This window comes from Podarcis liolepis, assembly GCF_965112155.1.
Source record: "Podarcis liolepis genome assembly, chromosome: 7".
NCBI lineage: Eukaryota > Metazoa > Chordata > Lepidosauria > Squamata > Lacertidae > Podarcis > Podarcis liolepis.
In genome coordinates this window covers 11,239,195-11,256,221 of record NC_139561.1, presented here as the reverse complement: position 1 = coordinate 11,256,221, position 17,027 = coordinate 11,239,195, and the positions used below count along the sequence as shown (strand labels likewise).

Here is a 17,027-nt window from a genome sequence, read left to right as displayed (position 1 = left end):
ATTGCATTTGGTGGGGCTTAAAAAACAAAAAATACAATAATTTTGCTCCCCTCTTTTTGCATCAATTTCAGGACATGCTGGTGTAAATGCAAAAGCATTCCTGTTCCCACTGACAGGGCTATTGGGTTGTTGTTTTTATTTTTATTATGTGTTTCGTGGTTTTGTATCTTGATTTTATTCTGCGGACCGCCTTGAGATCCCTGGGTATAGGGCGGTATATCAATTCATTAAATAAATAAAATAAAATAAAAATAAATAGTAAGAGGCTCCAAAAGTCAGCAGGTTGCTCTGTGAGCTTCTCTTTCCAATGCCCCCCAATATATATATATTTTAATTAAACATTGGCTCAGGATTTCAGTGTTTGATCAAGGTAAGGGTTTGCACCAACACCTGACCAATGAGGAGTTTGTCAGCAAATGGCAGAAAACTATGGCTAGAAAAGCCACTTCTATCGTCTGTCATCCCCCCCCCCCCACAAACCGTATTACCTGGGTTATGAAGGCACCCTAAAGATGTTAAAGCAAAGATTATGGGTTAATGCGCACAGGGACTTGCAATCTCGATCACACACAGTCTGTAGTCCGCTGGGAGTAGGAGTACAATATGGGCATGTCTTTAAGTTAACATCTTACATTAAAAACCTGACAGTACCAAATTATCGAAGGCTTTTCACCAAAGCCAGACTAAACGTCTTTCCTTCTGCAGTGTTGGATGGCAGGTTGAGAGGAGTTCCCTACCAGGACAGACTTTGCGCGTGTGCTCAAGACATCGATTCCATAAAACATATTTTGCTGCACTGTGCAAAATATGAGCAAGCCAGGGCTGAACTGATATTACCCTTGCTGGTACCTTTCCTCGGAAAATCAGAGGCTCACTATGTCAGGTTTCTATTGGAAGACCGGACAAACGCTAGAACATTAGCAGTGGCAAAGTTTTTATCAGTGTTTGCAAGAACCAATGATCCCTATCTTTTGAACAAAATGCTTGTTTAACCTGGAGGTAGGCTGAATGAATTGTGCATTACTTTGTAACGATTTGTTGGGTCTCTGGACCATAATAAAGATTGGTTGATTGATATATACAGTGGTACCTTGGGTTAAATACGCTTCAGGTTACATACGCTTCAGGTTACAGACTCCACTAACCCATAAATAGTGCTTCAGGTTAAGAACTTTGCTTCAGGATGAGAACAGAAATCGTGCTCTGGCGGCGCAGCAGCAGCAGGAGGCCCCATTAGCTAAAGTGGTGCTTCAGGTTAAGAACAGTTTCAGGTTAAGAACGGACCTCCGGAACGAATTAAGTGCTTAACCCGAGGTACCACTGTATATCAAACAAAAGCAATATGATGTGACTACTCCCTATTGATCACTATATGGTGTCTGCGGCAAGAAAGAGCCTTCAGTTTCCACCCTTCCATTTTCTGCTGCGGACATGATGGACAGATGGATGGCTCCAGACACAATGCCCCTCTTAAATCTTTTAAAAAATAAAACAAAGGCATGGATAGGACAGGATGATTCATGGACTGGGGGCGGGGGGTGGTGGTATTGGCACACTTTTCACCGCTGAAAATAGGAGCGTGCTTTCAGTCACTGCTATTGTCATATGAAGAATAAATTCCTCAGAAGCCCCCACCCCCTAACCCCTTTTTACCTGCTATATAACTGAAATCCCACGTACAATTTTAAAGCCCTGTAATTAGAACTTCAGCTAAGATGTGTTCCGCCCTTTGGGGAATTGTAAGTTTCTCCCACTCTACTCTGAACGTCACCGCTGCACCCCAGAGAAGACAATCTTAATAATAATAATAATTTTATTATTTATACCGCACCTATCTGGCTGGGTTACCCCAGCCACTCTTCCTGCCTTAGCATACCCTCCAACATTTCTTCGATGAAAATAATAATTTTACTATTTATACCCGACACACTGGGCAGCTTCCAACATATATAAAAACATTAAAAATATTTTAAAAAACAACTTCCCTATACAGGATTGCCTTCAGATGGCTATGGGGTCGGATAACTCCACACCCTCCAACATTCCTCCAATGAAAATAGGGACAAGCTAAGGAAAAGTGGGACATTCCAGGATCAAATCAGAAACTGGGATGGCTTCTCTAAATCAGGGATGTCCCTGGAAAATAGGGGCGCTTGGAGGGTCTTCCCTAGATGTTGGTCCACACTTTGCAATGGTCCACAGGCACAATCCCATCCTGACCTGGCTTAACCCTATTTCTTCTTATGTCTAGGCACCTTCACCCCACTGTATCTTTTCCATATTGTTTGAAGGTGAAAGGAAAGCATTGTCAGTTTCCGCTGACATAAGAAGATCCTGCTGGATCAGGCCAATGGCCCATCGGGTCCACCATCTTGTTCTCATGCCCAGATGCCCATTATGGGAAACCTGCAAGCAGGGCAAGAGCTCCCTCCCATCCTGTGGTTTCCAGCAACTGGTGTTCAGAATTTAGGGCCCTTCAGGATTTAACCTTCCGTCGGGCCTGTAAGACAGAGCTATTCCGCCTGGCCTTTAATTTGAATTCAGCCTTTTATTTCCCTTCTTTCCCCTCCCCCTTCCCTTTTATGAAGATCACCCACTCTGAGACCCCACAGCTAATTCTCCCCTGACCTCCTCGCCGGCCCAAGTAGGACCAATTCAGCCAGCTAGCCCTGGGGATTATCTAATTGATTTTTGAATTTTATTGTTATTCATGTTTTTATACTGTATTTTATGCTGCTTTTATAATTAAGTGTTTTAAAGTGTTTTAAATTTGTTGTTAGCTGCCCTGAGCCCGGTTTTTGAACTGGGAAGGGTGGGGTATAAATAAAAATTTATTATTATTATTATTAGAAGCATTGCTGCCTCTGACCGTTAAGGCAGAGCATAGCCATTGCGGCTAGTAGCCACTGGTGGCTTCTGGTTCGTGAAATTGTCCAGTACCCTTCAAAGCGCTCCAAGTTGGTGCCCACCCCTGCCTCCTGTGGGAGTGAGTTCCAGAGGCTAATCTTAAAGCAGGCATTTCCAAAGTCTGTTTCGGGGGCCTAATCCGATTTAATCTGGCCCCTGTGGCAGGATACGTCCTGGGGTAAAATCCTAAAAAAAGTTTGGGTTAAAACTTTGGTTGGCCCTCACGCATGTTCACTTCATCAAATCTGGCCCTCTTTGAAAAAAGTTTGGGCACCCCTGCCTTAAAGGATGGGAACAGATTTATTACAGCTGATCACGAGCAGCCATGGGACATTTTTCACGAGGTTATATGATTTCCTCCCCCCTTTTGCAGTATCGCTACATTCCTCTTTCACTTCTCTTCCCCCTGGCCCCGATCCGGATTCAAAATCACATGAGGAGCCTAAACAACAACAACAATTGCTCATAGCCTCCCTCGTGCCTCAAAAGCAGGTGATCAAAAAACTCCCTCCAAGACAAACTAGGAAAGGCTGTAGCTTAGTTGGTAGGGCAGCATCTCCCAGTACAGTGGTACCTCGGGTTACATACGCTCCAGGTTACATATGCTTCAGGTTACAGACTTCCCTAACCCAGAAATATTACCTTGGGTTAAGAACTTTGCTTCAGGATGAGAACAGAAATCGCGCGGCGGCGGCGGCGTGGTGGCAGCAGCAGGAGGCCCCATTAGCTAAAGTGGTGCTTCAGGTTAAGAACAGTTTCAGGTTAAGAACGGACCTCCGGAATGAATTAAGTACTTAACCTGAGGTACCACTGTAGTCTGTTAATGTTCCCTACTTAAAACCCTGGAGAGCTGCTGCCAGTCAGTGTAGGCAGTACTGAGCTAGATGGACCAATGTTCGTATTCTGTATAAGGCAGCTTTCGATGTTATTTCTGTGTTGCTAGGGTCAGCTAAATAGTGGCAGGGAACTTTTATTTGCCCGCTCCCTGGGGGTTAAAAGGGCCCTTAATCTCCTCCCCCCCCTCAAAAAAATTATTAGTTTTCACAATATTATAAACAAACAAACAAACACACAAAACAAACAAACAAAAATCATAGCCTTATTGAAAATTACAGTTATTGACTTTGTTAAGTGACTTCCTCGCTTCCCCTTGGTTGAATTTCATTGCATGTCCTTTTAACGGTTTTCCAAATCCCAATTTTTATGAAATTTAACTTAAACATTAACATCCTTAGATCTTCACCTTATGGAATTAAACATATTAATTCATCACTTAACATAAATAAAATTTTATTTAGGATTTTAAAAGGGCCCTTAATCTCAGTATTGCCCTTACAATGTTCGCCTGGAGGAAGGGGACAGAACTAGATTTTTTTTTGCTCTACCTGCCATTGGCCCTGGCGCCAACTCCGGCCTCCCTGCCATCTGCCCAATGGGCACCTGCCACCACTTGGCGTTTGCCTCCTCCGCAACTCCAAATTAAAAAATCGAAATGATGCGACTAGTCCCTAGTAATCGGTAGTGCAGCTGCAAGAAAGCTCCTTGATATCGCACATATTTCCCTCCGGTGATGTGATGAACAGGCCAAAGGGTTTATAATTTGCTTGGTTGAAAGGCGGGGGGGGGGGGCAACTGTGCAACCTAGCCCCCAAATTTCGTAGGAGCATAGGAGCTAGACCATTGGTCCATCTCAGCATTGTCTGCACCCGCTGGGATTCAGATACCGCTGGAAATATTTCAATGGGAGGAGAGAAATGTAGAGCAGGGGAGGAACAGAGTTTTGCAGGTTCTTAAAGTCAGTCTCAAGTCCTTGCACAACACTCCCTCTGTTTGGATTTGATGCTGTAAAGGGTGTGTGTGTGTGTACACACAGGCGAGATTGCGGCACACCTTTTAATTTTTACTGTGGGCGATGTTTGCGTTATCAGGACGCAAAGCTGTCCTTCAGGCTAATGTCAAGAACTGGGAGGTCGTTAAAAAAGAAAAGAGGAGAATGAAAATAAACGAAATAGGAGCTTGCAGGATGCTCAAGGTCGTCCCTCTCCAGGAAGCAGGAAGGTTGGTCTGTAAAAGGAGGCATACCTGGGCAGAGGAAGTGGATTTAGGAAGATGTCTTATGCAGACTCAGACCATTGGTCCATATAGCACAGTACGGTCTCCACTGACTGGTAGCAGCTCTCAAGACTCTCAGGCAGGAGTCTCTCCCAGCCTTACCTAGAGACGGAACCTGGGAGCTTCTCCATTATTCTGTGCCCCTTCTCTCAAGACATAGGATGCTGTCTTATACTGAGCAGACTTTTGGTCCATCTAGCTCAGTACTGCCTACACTGGCTGGCAGCGGCTCTCCAGAGTTTTAGATGTTTAAAAAGTTGATGCTAGTTTTTAGCCTACAGTTACTTTTGGGACGCGGGTGGCGCTGTGGGTTAAACCACAGAGCCTAGGACTTGCCGATCAGAAGGTTGGCAGTTCGAATCCCCGTGACAGGGTGACCTCCCGTTGCTCGGTCCCAGCTCCTTCCAACCTAGCAATTCGAAAGCACGTCAAAGTGCAAGTAGATAAATAGGTACCACTCCAGCAGGAAGGTAAACGGCATTTCCATGCGCTGCTCTGGTTCACCAGAAGCGGCTTTGTCATGCTGGCCACATGACCCGGAAGCTGTACGCTGGCTTCCTCGGCCAATAAAGCGAGATGAGCGCCGCAACCCCAGAGTCGGTCACGACTGGACCTAATGGTCAGGGGTCCCTTTATCTTTTAACTTACTTGCTGATAATGTTATTGTTGTATTGTTTTTGTAAACCTTTTTTTTTTGCAACTGTGTGGTGTATAATTTCTAAGAAATAATAATCTTTAATAACAACAACCTTACTCCCTGTTAAGAGGAGAAGATAGACTGAGCTGGGCTATGTAGGTTCCATTCTGTCAGTTTTAAAATGCTTTGCTTGCATGCTTCCTTGTCAGCCAAGACCCCGCTGAGCATCTTGTCTGGAATTCATAGATTGGGAGGGGGCCAACATCACTGCAGTCTTCATTTATTGGATCACGAACCTGTGTCTGGCAGCTCTGCTCAGAGACCACCACCAAGGATGAGACAAACTGTAAAGTTACTGGTTCCATCAAAATACTCGAGCCACCAAGAAGCCTCTGCCAACATTCAATCAAAATCTGCTCTACTATAATTATGAGATCTAGGATCTGGCCTGGAACAAGTCTTTTTTTTTAAAGGAAAATTGGGTTTTTTGTGGGCAGGTAGTGAAGAGTTTTTAAAATTTCATTTTATAATGTATATAAAACAGAGAACAATTATGACAACAGATGGAAATGAACACACACAAAATGAATAGCTAAAATAAGCACAGTTACATCTGGATCAAGTAAGAAAGTCCAGGTCATGAAAGGAAAAACAGTGAGATTAAAAGTCATCTTCACATAAAGAAAGAATATTAGTGTGAATTGATGGTCAGATTTGGCAGGCTTGTGACGATGACTGTCTTGGAATTGACAGTTCCACTATACGTGTAATAAAGGAATGTCCTTATCAAAATGTCAGACAATGCGTAGTTTTCTCCATTGCAGCTATATGGAAGAAAGTTTATTGACAGCTTTAAAGCAATCAACGTAGTACAAAACAGGCTCTGTAATCCCATAGCTGTTCTGGAGCACAGGGGCGCTTTTTGAGACCTTTGCAGCCCAGCGTGGACAGCACGTTGGGTTGATGTTGAGGCAGATTCCAGTTCCACCAGCAAGACCCTGAAAAATGAATCTCATGTACAGATGGACAGCACCTTTATCCCAGTAATATTAGCATTCATAAAGGGGGCCCACAGCTTCTCAAATGCATCAACCCAGTAGAGGTCTCTATGTATTAGGGTTGCCTCACCTCCAGGACTCTATCTGTGGCATGGATAGAGAAAAGTTTTAGATACAGTCGTACCTTGGTTCTCGAACACCTTGGTGGTGGTGTTGTTTAGTCGTGTCCGACTCTTCGTGACCCCATGGACCAGAGCAGGCCAGGCACTCCTGTCTTCCACTGCCTCCCGCAGTTTGGTCAAACTCATGCTGGTAGCTTCGAGAACACTGATCTTCTTGCAGTCCATGGGACTCTCAAGAGTCTCCTCCAGCACCATAATTCAAAAGCATCAATTCTTTGGCGATCAGCCTTCTTTGTGGTCCAGCTCTCACTTCCATACATCACTACTGGGAAAACTACCTTTAACTACCTTGGTACTCATACGTTTTGGCTCCTGAACGCCAAAAACCAAGAAGTAAGTTTTTGAACGTTTTTTGGAAGCCAAACATCTGTTGTGGCTTCTGCTAGAGCGCAGGAAGTTCCTGCAGCCAATCAGAAGCCACGCCTTAGTTTTTGAACGTTTTTGGAAGTCGAACGGACTTCTGGAACGGATTACGTTTGAGAACCAAGGTACGACTGTATATTTGTATGTGTGTATATATATATATATATATATATATATATATATATATATATATATATATATTCTCTTGCATGTTTATTCCCTGTACATATCTCTGGTTTTTGCAGCAGCTGGTGAAAATGGCAGCCAGCCGCCAGCAGCGGTGGAGGCCCTGGGGAAGATTGGCGCAGCCACAGCCGGAGAAGGAGGAGGTGTCTGAATGCGTGGGCCGGCAGCTGGGCGATCCGGGGAAGTTTGCCTATGCGGCCCTCTGCGCTGTCTCTTTGGCATCATTGTTTCCCGAGGAAGAGGAAAGGTAGGCCCTCGAGCGAAGGAGAGATTGCAGGTTCTGCTCTGTTCTGTGCTCATCCCTCCTGATGGCATGGAGGGGGAAGATGGGAGTTGTAAGCTAAAGGGTAAAGGGACCACTGACCATTAGGTCCAGTCGCGGACGACTCTGGGGTTGCGCCGCTCATCTTGCTTTACTGGCCGAGGGAGCCAGCGTACAGCTTCCGGGTCATGTGGCCAGCAGGACTAAGCCGCTTCTGGCAAACCAGAGCAGCGCACGGAAACGCCATTTACCTTCCTGCTGGAGTGGTACCTATTTATCTACTTGCACTTTGACGTGCTTTCGAACTGCTAGGTTGGCAGGAGCAGGGACCGAGCAACGGGAGCTCACCCCGTAGCGGGGATTCAAACCGCCAACCTTCTGATCGGCAAGCTCTAGGCTCTGTGGTTTAGCCCACAGCGCCACCCGCGTCCCTGATGGGAGTTGTAGTCTGCAACTTAATGGAGGGCACCGCATTGGTTGCCCATGCCATAGGCTGGGGAGAATCCCCACTCCGCCAGGAAGCTCCCCAAGGTGAACTTGAGGCCATTGTCATCTCCGCACCTCATCTTTTTTGCAGGTTTGCGAAAATAATGAGGGGAGAAGTAGCTTCGGAGAAGGACAACTCAAATGATCGAGGAGATGGAGCGACTCCTTTGAGGAAAGGTTGTTTCCTCAATGTCGCTTGCGGCTTTCTAGTTTAGTGAAAAGGCGGGGAAAAGGCGACATGATAGAAGTTTGTAAAATTATGAAAGAAGAATGGCAGACAAAATTAATGGACTATGCAGAATTGGACAAAATGACAGGAAGGATTCGAAACCTTCGGGACCAGAGATTTACAGAAGATTGGAAGAAGTATATGAACTATTTGAAGAGCAGTTGTAACCAACAAATTACGCTAGTAGGACTACAAGAAGTTTTGTAAGGAGAAATATATGAAGTGTTACAAAGTAGATAAAGAATAGAGATATTGGTTATGAGTTTTAAATGTAATAGGGAAAGTAGGAAATGTATACTAAGAGATTAGATTGGAAAATTTTCAGACAGAACTGATGGAAGTCAAAAATTGAATAAGTTGTAAAAGTATGTTTAATTACTGTTGAAAATGGTATGTTAAAAAACTAATAATTATACACACACACACACACACATATATATATATATATATATATATATATATATATATATATATATATGTCTATACATATATATGTCTATGTCTGTGTGTGTGTTTGGAAAATTATAGGCATTACAGAAGCACTGGATAGAGAGAAGCTTATCTGCCTCTCTCTCGTATGACAAGAACTGGGGGGGGGGTCCCCAATGAAGCTCAGTGTAGGGAGATTCAGGACTGATGAAAGAAAGCCCTTCCTCGCGCAGCAGAGAGTTAAACTGTGGAACTCCCTGCCACAGGAGGCAGGGATGGCGACCAGCTTGGATGAATCATAGAATCATAGGATTGTAGAGTTGGAAGGGGTCCTCGATTGAACCTCGATTGAAGCATCCGTGACAGATGGCCATCCAACCTCTGCTTAAAAACCTCCAAGGAAGGAGGGTCCAGCTCCCGAGGGAGTCCATTCCACTTGACAAACAGCTCCTGCTGTCGGAAAGTCCTTCCTGATGTTTATTCCCTGTACATATCTCTTGTTCCCTCCAGAGCATGGGAAAACAAGGTTTAAAAGAAGATTAATGGAGCATGAGAGGTCTATTAATGGTTACTAGCCAGGATGGCTTTTGCTGTGATCTGCAGTCAGAGACAATGCTGTTTCTGAATACCAGCTGTTGGAAAGGGCAGGAGGGGAGAGTTGCTTCTGTGCTTGGGCCCTGCTTGCTTAACCATTTTTGTTGTGTATGTTTTGAAGGCCATACAGGACGGGTTTTGTGGAGAGCCTGGTGGAATGGCTGCAGCTTTCAGACGCCGTCCTGCCTGCTATGTTGGCGTTTGTCGGTGGTCTGGGGGGCGAAGGGACGGAGACTTTTGCGCAGATCCTCTTGAAGGAGCCGCTCATGAAAGACGACCCCAGCATCATCACACAGGTAGGTTCTGTTGGGATACTGCCGGGGAGACGGGGGCATCAGGCAGGCCCCCAGCTGGCTCCAGCCACCGGCCGGCAGCCGGGCGAACTCCGGTCTCCCTTGGAACAGCATCAAGCAGCGACACAATCCTCGGATACCTTTAGAGACTTGGCACGCTCTATCAGCAGAATGAATAAATCTTCACACAATGAAAGTGGCGGACAGAGACATGTATAAGCATTATTTACAGGCGTTTATTCAGCATAGTTCAGGAACAAAGGGAAAACATGTCTGCTTCCCTTCGTGTCCAAGCAAACAGCAGATAAAGAAAAAGCAATATACAAATGGAAGTTCCCAGCAAGCCTGTGCTGGAAGTAAACAGGCATGTGACACACAACAGTCATGCCTGTTCCTCTTAAGGTGGAACGGAACGATATCCTAACAGGTTAGACACCATCTCCATCTCCACATTCTCTGCTTAGCACCACTGTGAACAAGTCAAGAAAAGGTTATAATTCTTTGGCAAAAATTTGCTGCTGCTGAGCCAGACTTAACCCGAAGGATCTCTGGTGCAGATCCTCCACCTACTTGCGCTTTAGTAATCTGCAGACAAGTTGCTATGCTTTTTAAAGAGAGAGAAAGCGAGAAGGAAAAAATATTTAGTTTTCCAGCTATACACAGTTGATTTTATTCAAGATGGACATCTGCGAACTTTTAGTAATGTAGCTTCTGACCTCTTGTTAGAAAAAGCTGGCCTTTCCCCAAAATAACTTAAGACTAACAATGCATAAGCCAAGTGGTTGCTTAGCTTGTTTCTGAACTACTCTGAATGGTCTCCTCTGATGATGATGATGGTGATTTATTTATACCCCGCCCACCTGGCTGGGTTTCCCCAGCCACTCTGGGCGGCTACCAACCAAATATTAAAAACAGTACAGCATTAAACATTAAAAACTTCCCTAAACAGGGCTGCCTTCAGATGTCTTCTAAAAGTCAGATAGTTGCTTATTTCCTTGACATCTGCTGGGAGGGTGTTCCACAGGGTGGGTGCAACTACCGAGAAGGCCCTCTGCCTGGTTCCCTGTAACCTCACTTCTCACAGTAGTAGATAGGTAGCCGTGTTGGTCTGCCATAGTCAAAATAAAAAAATTCCTTCCAGTAGCACCTTAAAGACCAACTAAGTTAGTTCTTGGTATGAGCTTTCGTGTGCATGTGAAGAAGAAGTGTGCATGCACACGAAAGCTCATACCAAGAACTAACTTAGTTGGTCTTTAAGGTGCTACTGGAAGGAATTTTTTTATTCTCACTTCTCACAGTGTGGGAACCACCAGAAAGCCCTCAGAGCTGGACCTCAGTGTACGGGGAGAACGATGGAGGTGGAGACGCTCCTTCAGGTATACTGGATCGAGGCCGTTTAGGGCTTTAAAGGTCAGCACCAACACTTTGAATTGTCCTTGGAAACGTGCTGGGGGCCAATGTAGGTCTTTCAAGACCGGTGTTATGTGGTCTCAGCAGCCGCTCCCAGTCACCAGTCTAGCTGCTGCATTCTGGATTAATTGCAGTTTTGAGTCACCTTCAAAGGTAGCCCCATGTAGAACGCATTGCAGTGGTCCAAGCTGGAGATAACTAGCACATGCACCATTGAGCAGCTGTTCTGTCCTGAGCTACCACAGATTTCAGATTTTCCACCTTCAATGGATCCTTTCGGTATCCACTAATATGCCAAGGAAGTTGGATCAGGCCAATGACCCGTTCAGGCCAGCATCCTGTTCTCACAGTGGCTAATCAGATGCCCCAACAGGAAGCCCCACAGCAGGACCCGAACATAGCACATGTGGTTCTCACCAACTCGCATTCAGAGGCAGGATATTGCCATTGTGGCTAGAGGCCTTCTCTTCCAGTCCTCTTTTAAAACCGTGGAAATTGGTGGCCATCACCACCTCCTATGGAAGCAAGTTTTAACTCTGCAAAGAAGGACTTTAGCATCCGCCGACCCTAAGTTAGCCTAGCCTGAACGAGAATAAAATTGCGCACAACCTTCTTTTTTCATTTTGTTTTGCATACCCCCACTTTCTCAGAGAAGGGATTAGCTGTTGGTTGCAGGGGTTATGGCTCACTATGCGGCACATCAATGCCAAAGATCAAGTACATTTTAAATTGAGACTTCTGTGCACGTTCAGAAGCCTGCACTTAAAGGGCTTCCCTTTTTAATATGTTCTCATTATTCCCCCCCCCTTCTGTTCTAGGATCTTGTGTCCTTCTCTCTCAAGGACGGTAAGTGAGATTTGAGGGCCCTTTTTTCTCCTCTGAGTTGTTATCAGAAATATAAAGCTGTTAAGCGGAAATGATTTCATGGAAATGTGGTGTGATTTCATGTGGCTTATTGCGTTTCTATCCCACCTTTTCCTCCAAGGAGCTCAGACTGGAATACAGTGGTACATCGGGTTAAGTACTTAATTCATTCCGGAGTTCCGTTCTTAACCTGAAACTGTACTTAACCTGAAGCACCACTTTAGCTAATGGGGCCTCCTGCTGCTGCCGCACCGCCGGAGCACGATTTCTATTCTCATCCTGAAGCAAAGTTCTTAACCTGGGGTACTATTTCTGGGTTAGCGGAGTCTGTAACCTGAAGTGTATGTAACCCGAGGTACCCCTGTACGTGGTTCCCCTCCTCCTCATTCAATCCTCACAACAACCCTGTGAGGTAGGTTAAGCTGAAAGGCAGTGACAGGCCCAAGGTTACCCAGTGAGCTTCATAGCCAGGTGGGAGGGATTTGAACCCCGGTCTCTCCCAGGCCCTAGTCCGACACTCTAAACCAGGCATAGGCAAACTCGGCCCTCCAGATGTTTTGGGACTACAATTCCCATCATCCCTGACCACTGGTCCTGTTAGCTAGGGATGATGGGAGTTGTAGTCCCAAAACATCTGGAGGGCCGAGTTTGCCTATGCGTGCTCTAAACCAATGGTTCCCAAAGTGTGGATTAAGTAGAGGGCAATAAGGATTACCTCGCCAGACAATAAGAGGCAAGGGAGCTGCAAGGGGGCACTGGAGGTGTAAATGACTTATCAGACCTTGGGTATTTGGCATCAATTTAATCAGTTTTGCTGAATTAATCTATTATTATTAGCATTAATATGCCGCCCAATTGGCTGGGTTACACCAGCCATTCTGGGTGGCTTCCAGCAAATTAAAACACAATAAGACACCGGACATTAAAAACTTTGCTATACAGGGCTGCCTTCAGATGTCTTCTAAAAGTCAGGCGGTTGTTTATTTTCTTGACATCTGATGGGAGGGCGTTCCACAGGGTGGGCGTGGCTACTGAGTAGGCCCTCTGCCTTAAATAGTTTCAATTGGATTTGAATCAATGTGCAATGAATTGTTATTGTTTTGAATTTCTTCCTTAGTGGCTTGTGAAAACGGCTATTCTGAATAATGCTTTTTTTTTAAAAAAGGATGGAGTAGGGTGCACTGGGGATGAGTTTATGGAACCAAGTGGGTGGTGGCCCAAAAATCACTGGCTCTCTGCTGGTTCTTGGTCCTAGCTTAAATGTCCAGGAACAAACAGGACCTGGTTTGTCCCAGGGGCCAAAGGCTCCCTACCACTGCCTTAGACAAAAGCCTGGGTGGGCTAAACCTGTGTAAGTATGGGGGATTTGGTATTCTGGTAACAGTTCATTGGGGAAATTTCATCATGCCGTCCTGTCAAACGGAGAGTGATGGGAATTATAGGGACAGAACTACCCAAACTGTATAGAAACTTACGCATGTATGCTACTACAACGGCCAGAACATATAGGCATATTAAACACATAAAACGTTATATACAATTAATGGAAAAGGGTGTTCAAAATAACTTTTATTTAAAAAAAGACCAGAACCTTTTCTTTTGGAAATTATAGGGACAGAACTACCTAAACTGTATAGAAATTTATTCATGTATGCTACTACATCAGCAAGAATGCTACTTGCCCCAAAGTGGGAAGAAGCAGAAGTCCCAGCAAAGGAAGAATGGATACAAAAACTTATGGAATATGCAGAAATGGCAAAACTTACTGAAATAATAAGAAATCAAGATAACATTTTTTTTAAAATAAAAGAATGGAAATGGTTTATCGAATATTTACAGATAAATCATAAAGAGATAAGAGCTTTGGCAGGTTTATTGTAATAACCTGCAGTTTTATAAGAGTATATATTTAAAGAAGATGAAGAAATGAGCAAATTACGTTAATTTGGATATGCAGAAGATATTAAAAATAAATCTAAGGAACCGCAGAAAGAGGGGGAAGGAAGTCAAGTTTTGAAATGTTGTAATGATTGTAAAATTAATGAAAAATCTGAAAAGCATAAATGAAATTTAAGGGGGGAAAAGACACTGACTGGCCGCATTTGGTGGCCTTTGGCTCTTTCCTTGCCTTCCAGGCACCTACGATGCCCGGGCAAGGGTGCTCCTCTCCCACATCACCTGGCTGCTGAGGATTCCCCCGGCAGAACTGGAAGCTTCGGAGGAGCGTCTGCTTGAGTGCCTGAAAGAGGAGGAAGAGGAGGAGGAATCTGAGTAAGGCTGTTTCCCCAAGATGCTTTAATGTTGTTGTTGTTGTTTAGTCGTTTAGTCGTGTCCGACTCTTCGTGACCTCATGGACCAGAGCACGCCAGGCACTCCTGTCTTCCACTGCCTCCCGCAGTTTGGTCAGACTCATGCTGGTAGCTTCGAGAACACTGTCCAACCATCTCGTCCTCTGTTGTCCCCTTCTTGTGCCCTCCATCTTCCCCAACATCAGGGTCTTTTCCAGGGAGTCTTCTCTTCTCATGAGGTGGCCAAAGTATTGGAGCCTCAGCTTCAGGATCTGTCCTTCCAGTAAGCACTCAGGTCTGATTTCCTTCAGAATGGAGAGGTTTGATCTTCTTGCAGTCCATGGGACTCTCAAGAGTCTCCTCCAGCACCATAATTCAAAAGCATCGATTATTCAGCAATCAGCCTTCTTTATGGTCCAGCTCTCACTTCCATAAATCACTACTGGGAAAACCATGGCTTTAACTATACGGACCTTTGTTGGCAAGGTGATGTCTCTGCTTTTTAAGATGCTGTCTAGATTTGCCATCGCTTTTCTCCCAAGAAGCAGGTGTCTTTTAATTTCGTGACTGCAGTGATCATGGAGCCCAAGAAAGTAAAATCTCTCACTGCCTCCATTTCTTCCCCTTCTAGATGCTTTCATAGAACCATAGAATCGTAGCGCTGGAAGGGACCCCATGGGTTAGAGTTCAACCACCCCCTGCAATGCAGGAATCTCAACTAAAGCATCCATGACATCTCCTCTCTTTATCCAACCTCTCCTTAAAGACCTCTGAGGAAGGAGAGATCTTTTGTAAGAACATACGAAGAGCCCTGCAAGGAATCAGGCCAGTGGCCGATCTAGTCCAGCATCCTCTTCCCCCAGTGGCCAAGCAAATGCCCCAGTTGGAAAGCCCACAAGTAGGGATCACGCCCCAAGAACCCTCTCCCCTCCTGCAGCTTCCAGCAACTAGTATTCAGAAGCATTGCTGCCTCCAGCTGTGTAGAGGCAGAGCATGGCCACTGTGGCTAAAAGGTAAAGGGAGCCCTGATCATTAGGTCCAGTCGTGGCTGACTCTGGGGTTGCAGCGCTCATCTCGCTCTATAGGCCGAGGGAGCCGGCGTACAGCTTCCAGGTCATGTGGCCAGCATGACTAAGCCGCTTCTGGCGAACCAGAGCAGCGCACGGAAACGCCGTTTACCTTCCCGCCGGAGTGGTACCTATTTATCTACTTGCACTTTGATGTGCTTTCGAACTGCTAGGTTGGCAGGAGCAGGGACCGAGCAACGGGAGCTCACCCCGTCGCGGGGATTCGAACTGCCGACCTTCTGATCAGCAAGTCCTAGGCTCTGTGGTTTAACCCACAGCACCACCCGCGTCCTGGCCATTGTGGCTAGTAGCCATTAAAAAACAAACAACCCACAACGTTTACATCCTCATGCTGGGAAGGGTTTTAAGAACCCCTTTGCCACAGGTGTCCTTGAAACTTGCGCAATGGCAAGTCTGGTCCCTATGAAAGATCAGCTGCCAGCCAGAGGTGCAGGGTTGTTCCCTTAAACAAATACTTTTAATCTGCTGTTATTGGTCTTCTGGGAAATTGCCTGTGTACATATTTTAATAGCTTCTGTTTTCACTACACAAGCTGCCAAATCGCTAGGAAGGATTTTCAAGGTAAGCGTTGCCAGTACTGTTCTTTTATTAACATTATGATTTCTGGTTCTGTTTTCAGCCATAAAAAGTAAGCAGCAGCATTATTATTATTATTATTATTATTATTATTATTATACCCTATCTTTCACCCCAGATTACACAAGTTAAAGCCACACAGATAAAACTCAGGTTGCTAAAAATACATAATAAAGGTAAAGGGACCCCTGACCGTTAGGTCCAGTCGTGGCCGACTCTGGGGTTGCGGCGCTCATCTCGTTTTATTGGCCGAGGGAGCCGGCGTACAACTTCCGGGTCATGTATGTGGCCAGCATGACTAAGCCGCTTCTGGCAAACCAGAGCAGCGCACGGAAACACCGTTTACCTTCCCACCAGAGCGGTACCTATTTATCTACTTGCCCTTTGACGTGCTTTCGAACTGCTAGGTTGGCAGGAGCAGGGACCGAGCAACGGGAGCTCACCCCGTTGCAGGGATTCGAACCACTGACCTTCTGACCGGCAAGCCCTAGGTTCTGTGGTTTAACCCACAGTGCCACCTGCATCCCGGGAAAAACAACAACATAATAGATAATAGTTAAAAAGCAATCCAGTTCTAATAGAATTAAAATAATATTAAAAAAGCCAAGTGTGTTGAAATACAGAGGGCAAAAGCAGTGCAGCACTATTAAAGCCCTTTTCTTAAAAGAAGGCAGGGGACCAGTTTGCAAAGGTGCCAAAAAGAGTTCAATGAAGGGGCCTGCCTGATATCAATAGGCAGGGAGTTCCGAAGTATAGGTCCTGTTGCGACTCTCACGCCCATCTCTTCTGCCACCGCTAGGACGGCAGCAGCTGCGCGGAAGAAGAAAGAGAAAAACAGGAGGTTGAAGAGGTACCTGTTGATCGGCTTGGCGACTGTTGGTGGGGGGACAGTAATAGGTGAGTGACACCGCGCCCCTATCTGTTGTCCGCGCCAGCTAGGGGCAGCTGGCTTCTAACCTTCTTGTGACCCACTTGCTCCTCCAGACCCAGTCTAGTTAACCTGTGGCCCTCCAGATATTGATGGACTCCAGCTCCCACCAGTCCCCTTTTGGCCAGCATGGCTAATGGTTAGGGATGATGGGAACCATCGCTCAGCAGCATGCCTGGTTCCCTGTCCCTGCAT

The 17,027-nt window shown here is 45.6% G+C and overlaps 1 protein-coding gene across 1 annotated transcript in view; it reads left to right on the top strand.

Moving 5' to 3' along the window:
* TMCO4 (transmembrane and coiled-coil domains 4) overlaps window positions 1-17,027 on the top strand; it is a 43,567-nt gene that overhangs the window by 511 nt on the left and 26,029 nt on the right. Inside the window, exons 2-6 of the mRNA XM_083514684.1 lie at window positions 7,445-7,632; window positions 9,507-9,681; window positions 11,907-11,934; window positions 14,088-14,223; window positions 16,704-16,801. Of these exons, the coding sequence (XP_083370810.1) occupies window positions 7,457-7,632; window positions 9,507-9,681; window positions 11,907-11,934; window positions 14,088-14,223; window positions 16,704-16,801 (613 nt within the window). The 5' untranslated portion in view covers window positions 7,445-7,456. The remainder of the gene's footprint in view (window positions 1-7,444; window positions 7,633-9,506; window positions 9,682-11,906; window positions 11,935-14,087; window positions 14,224-16,703; window positions 16,802-17,027) is intronic.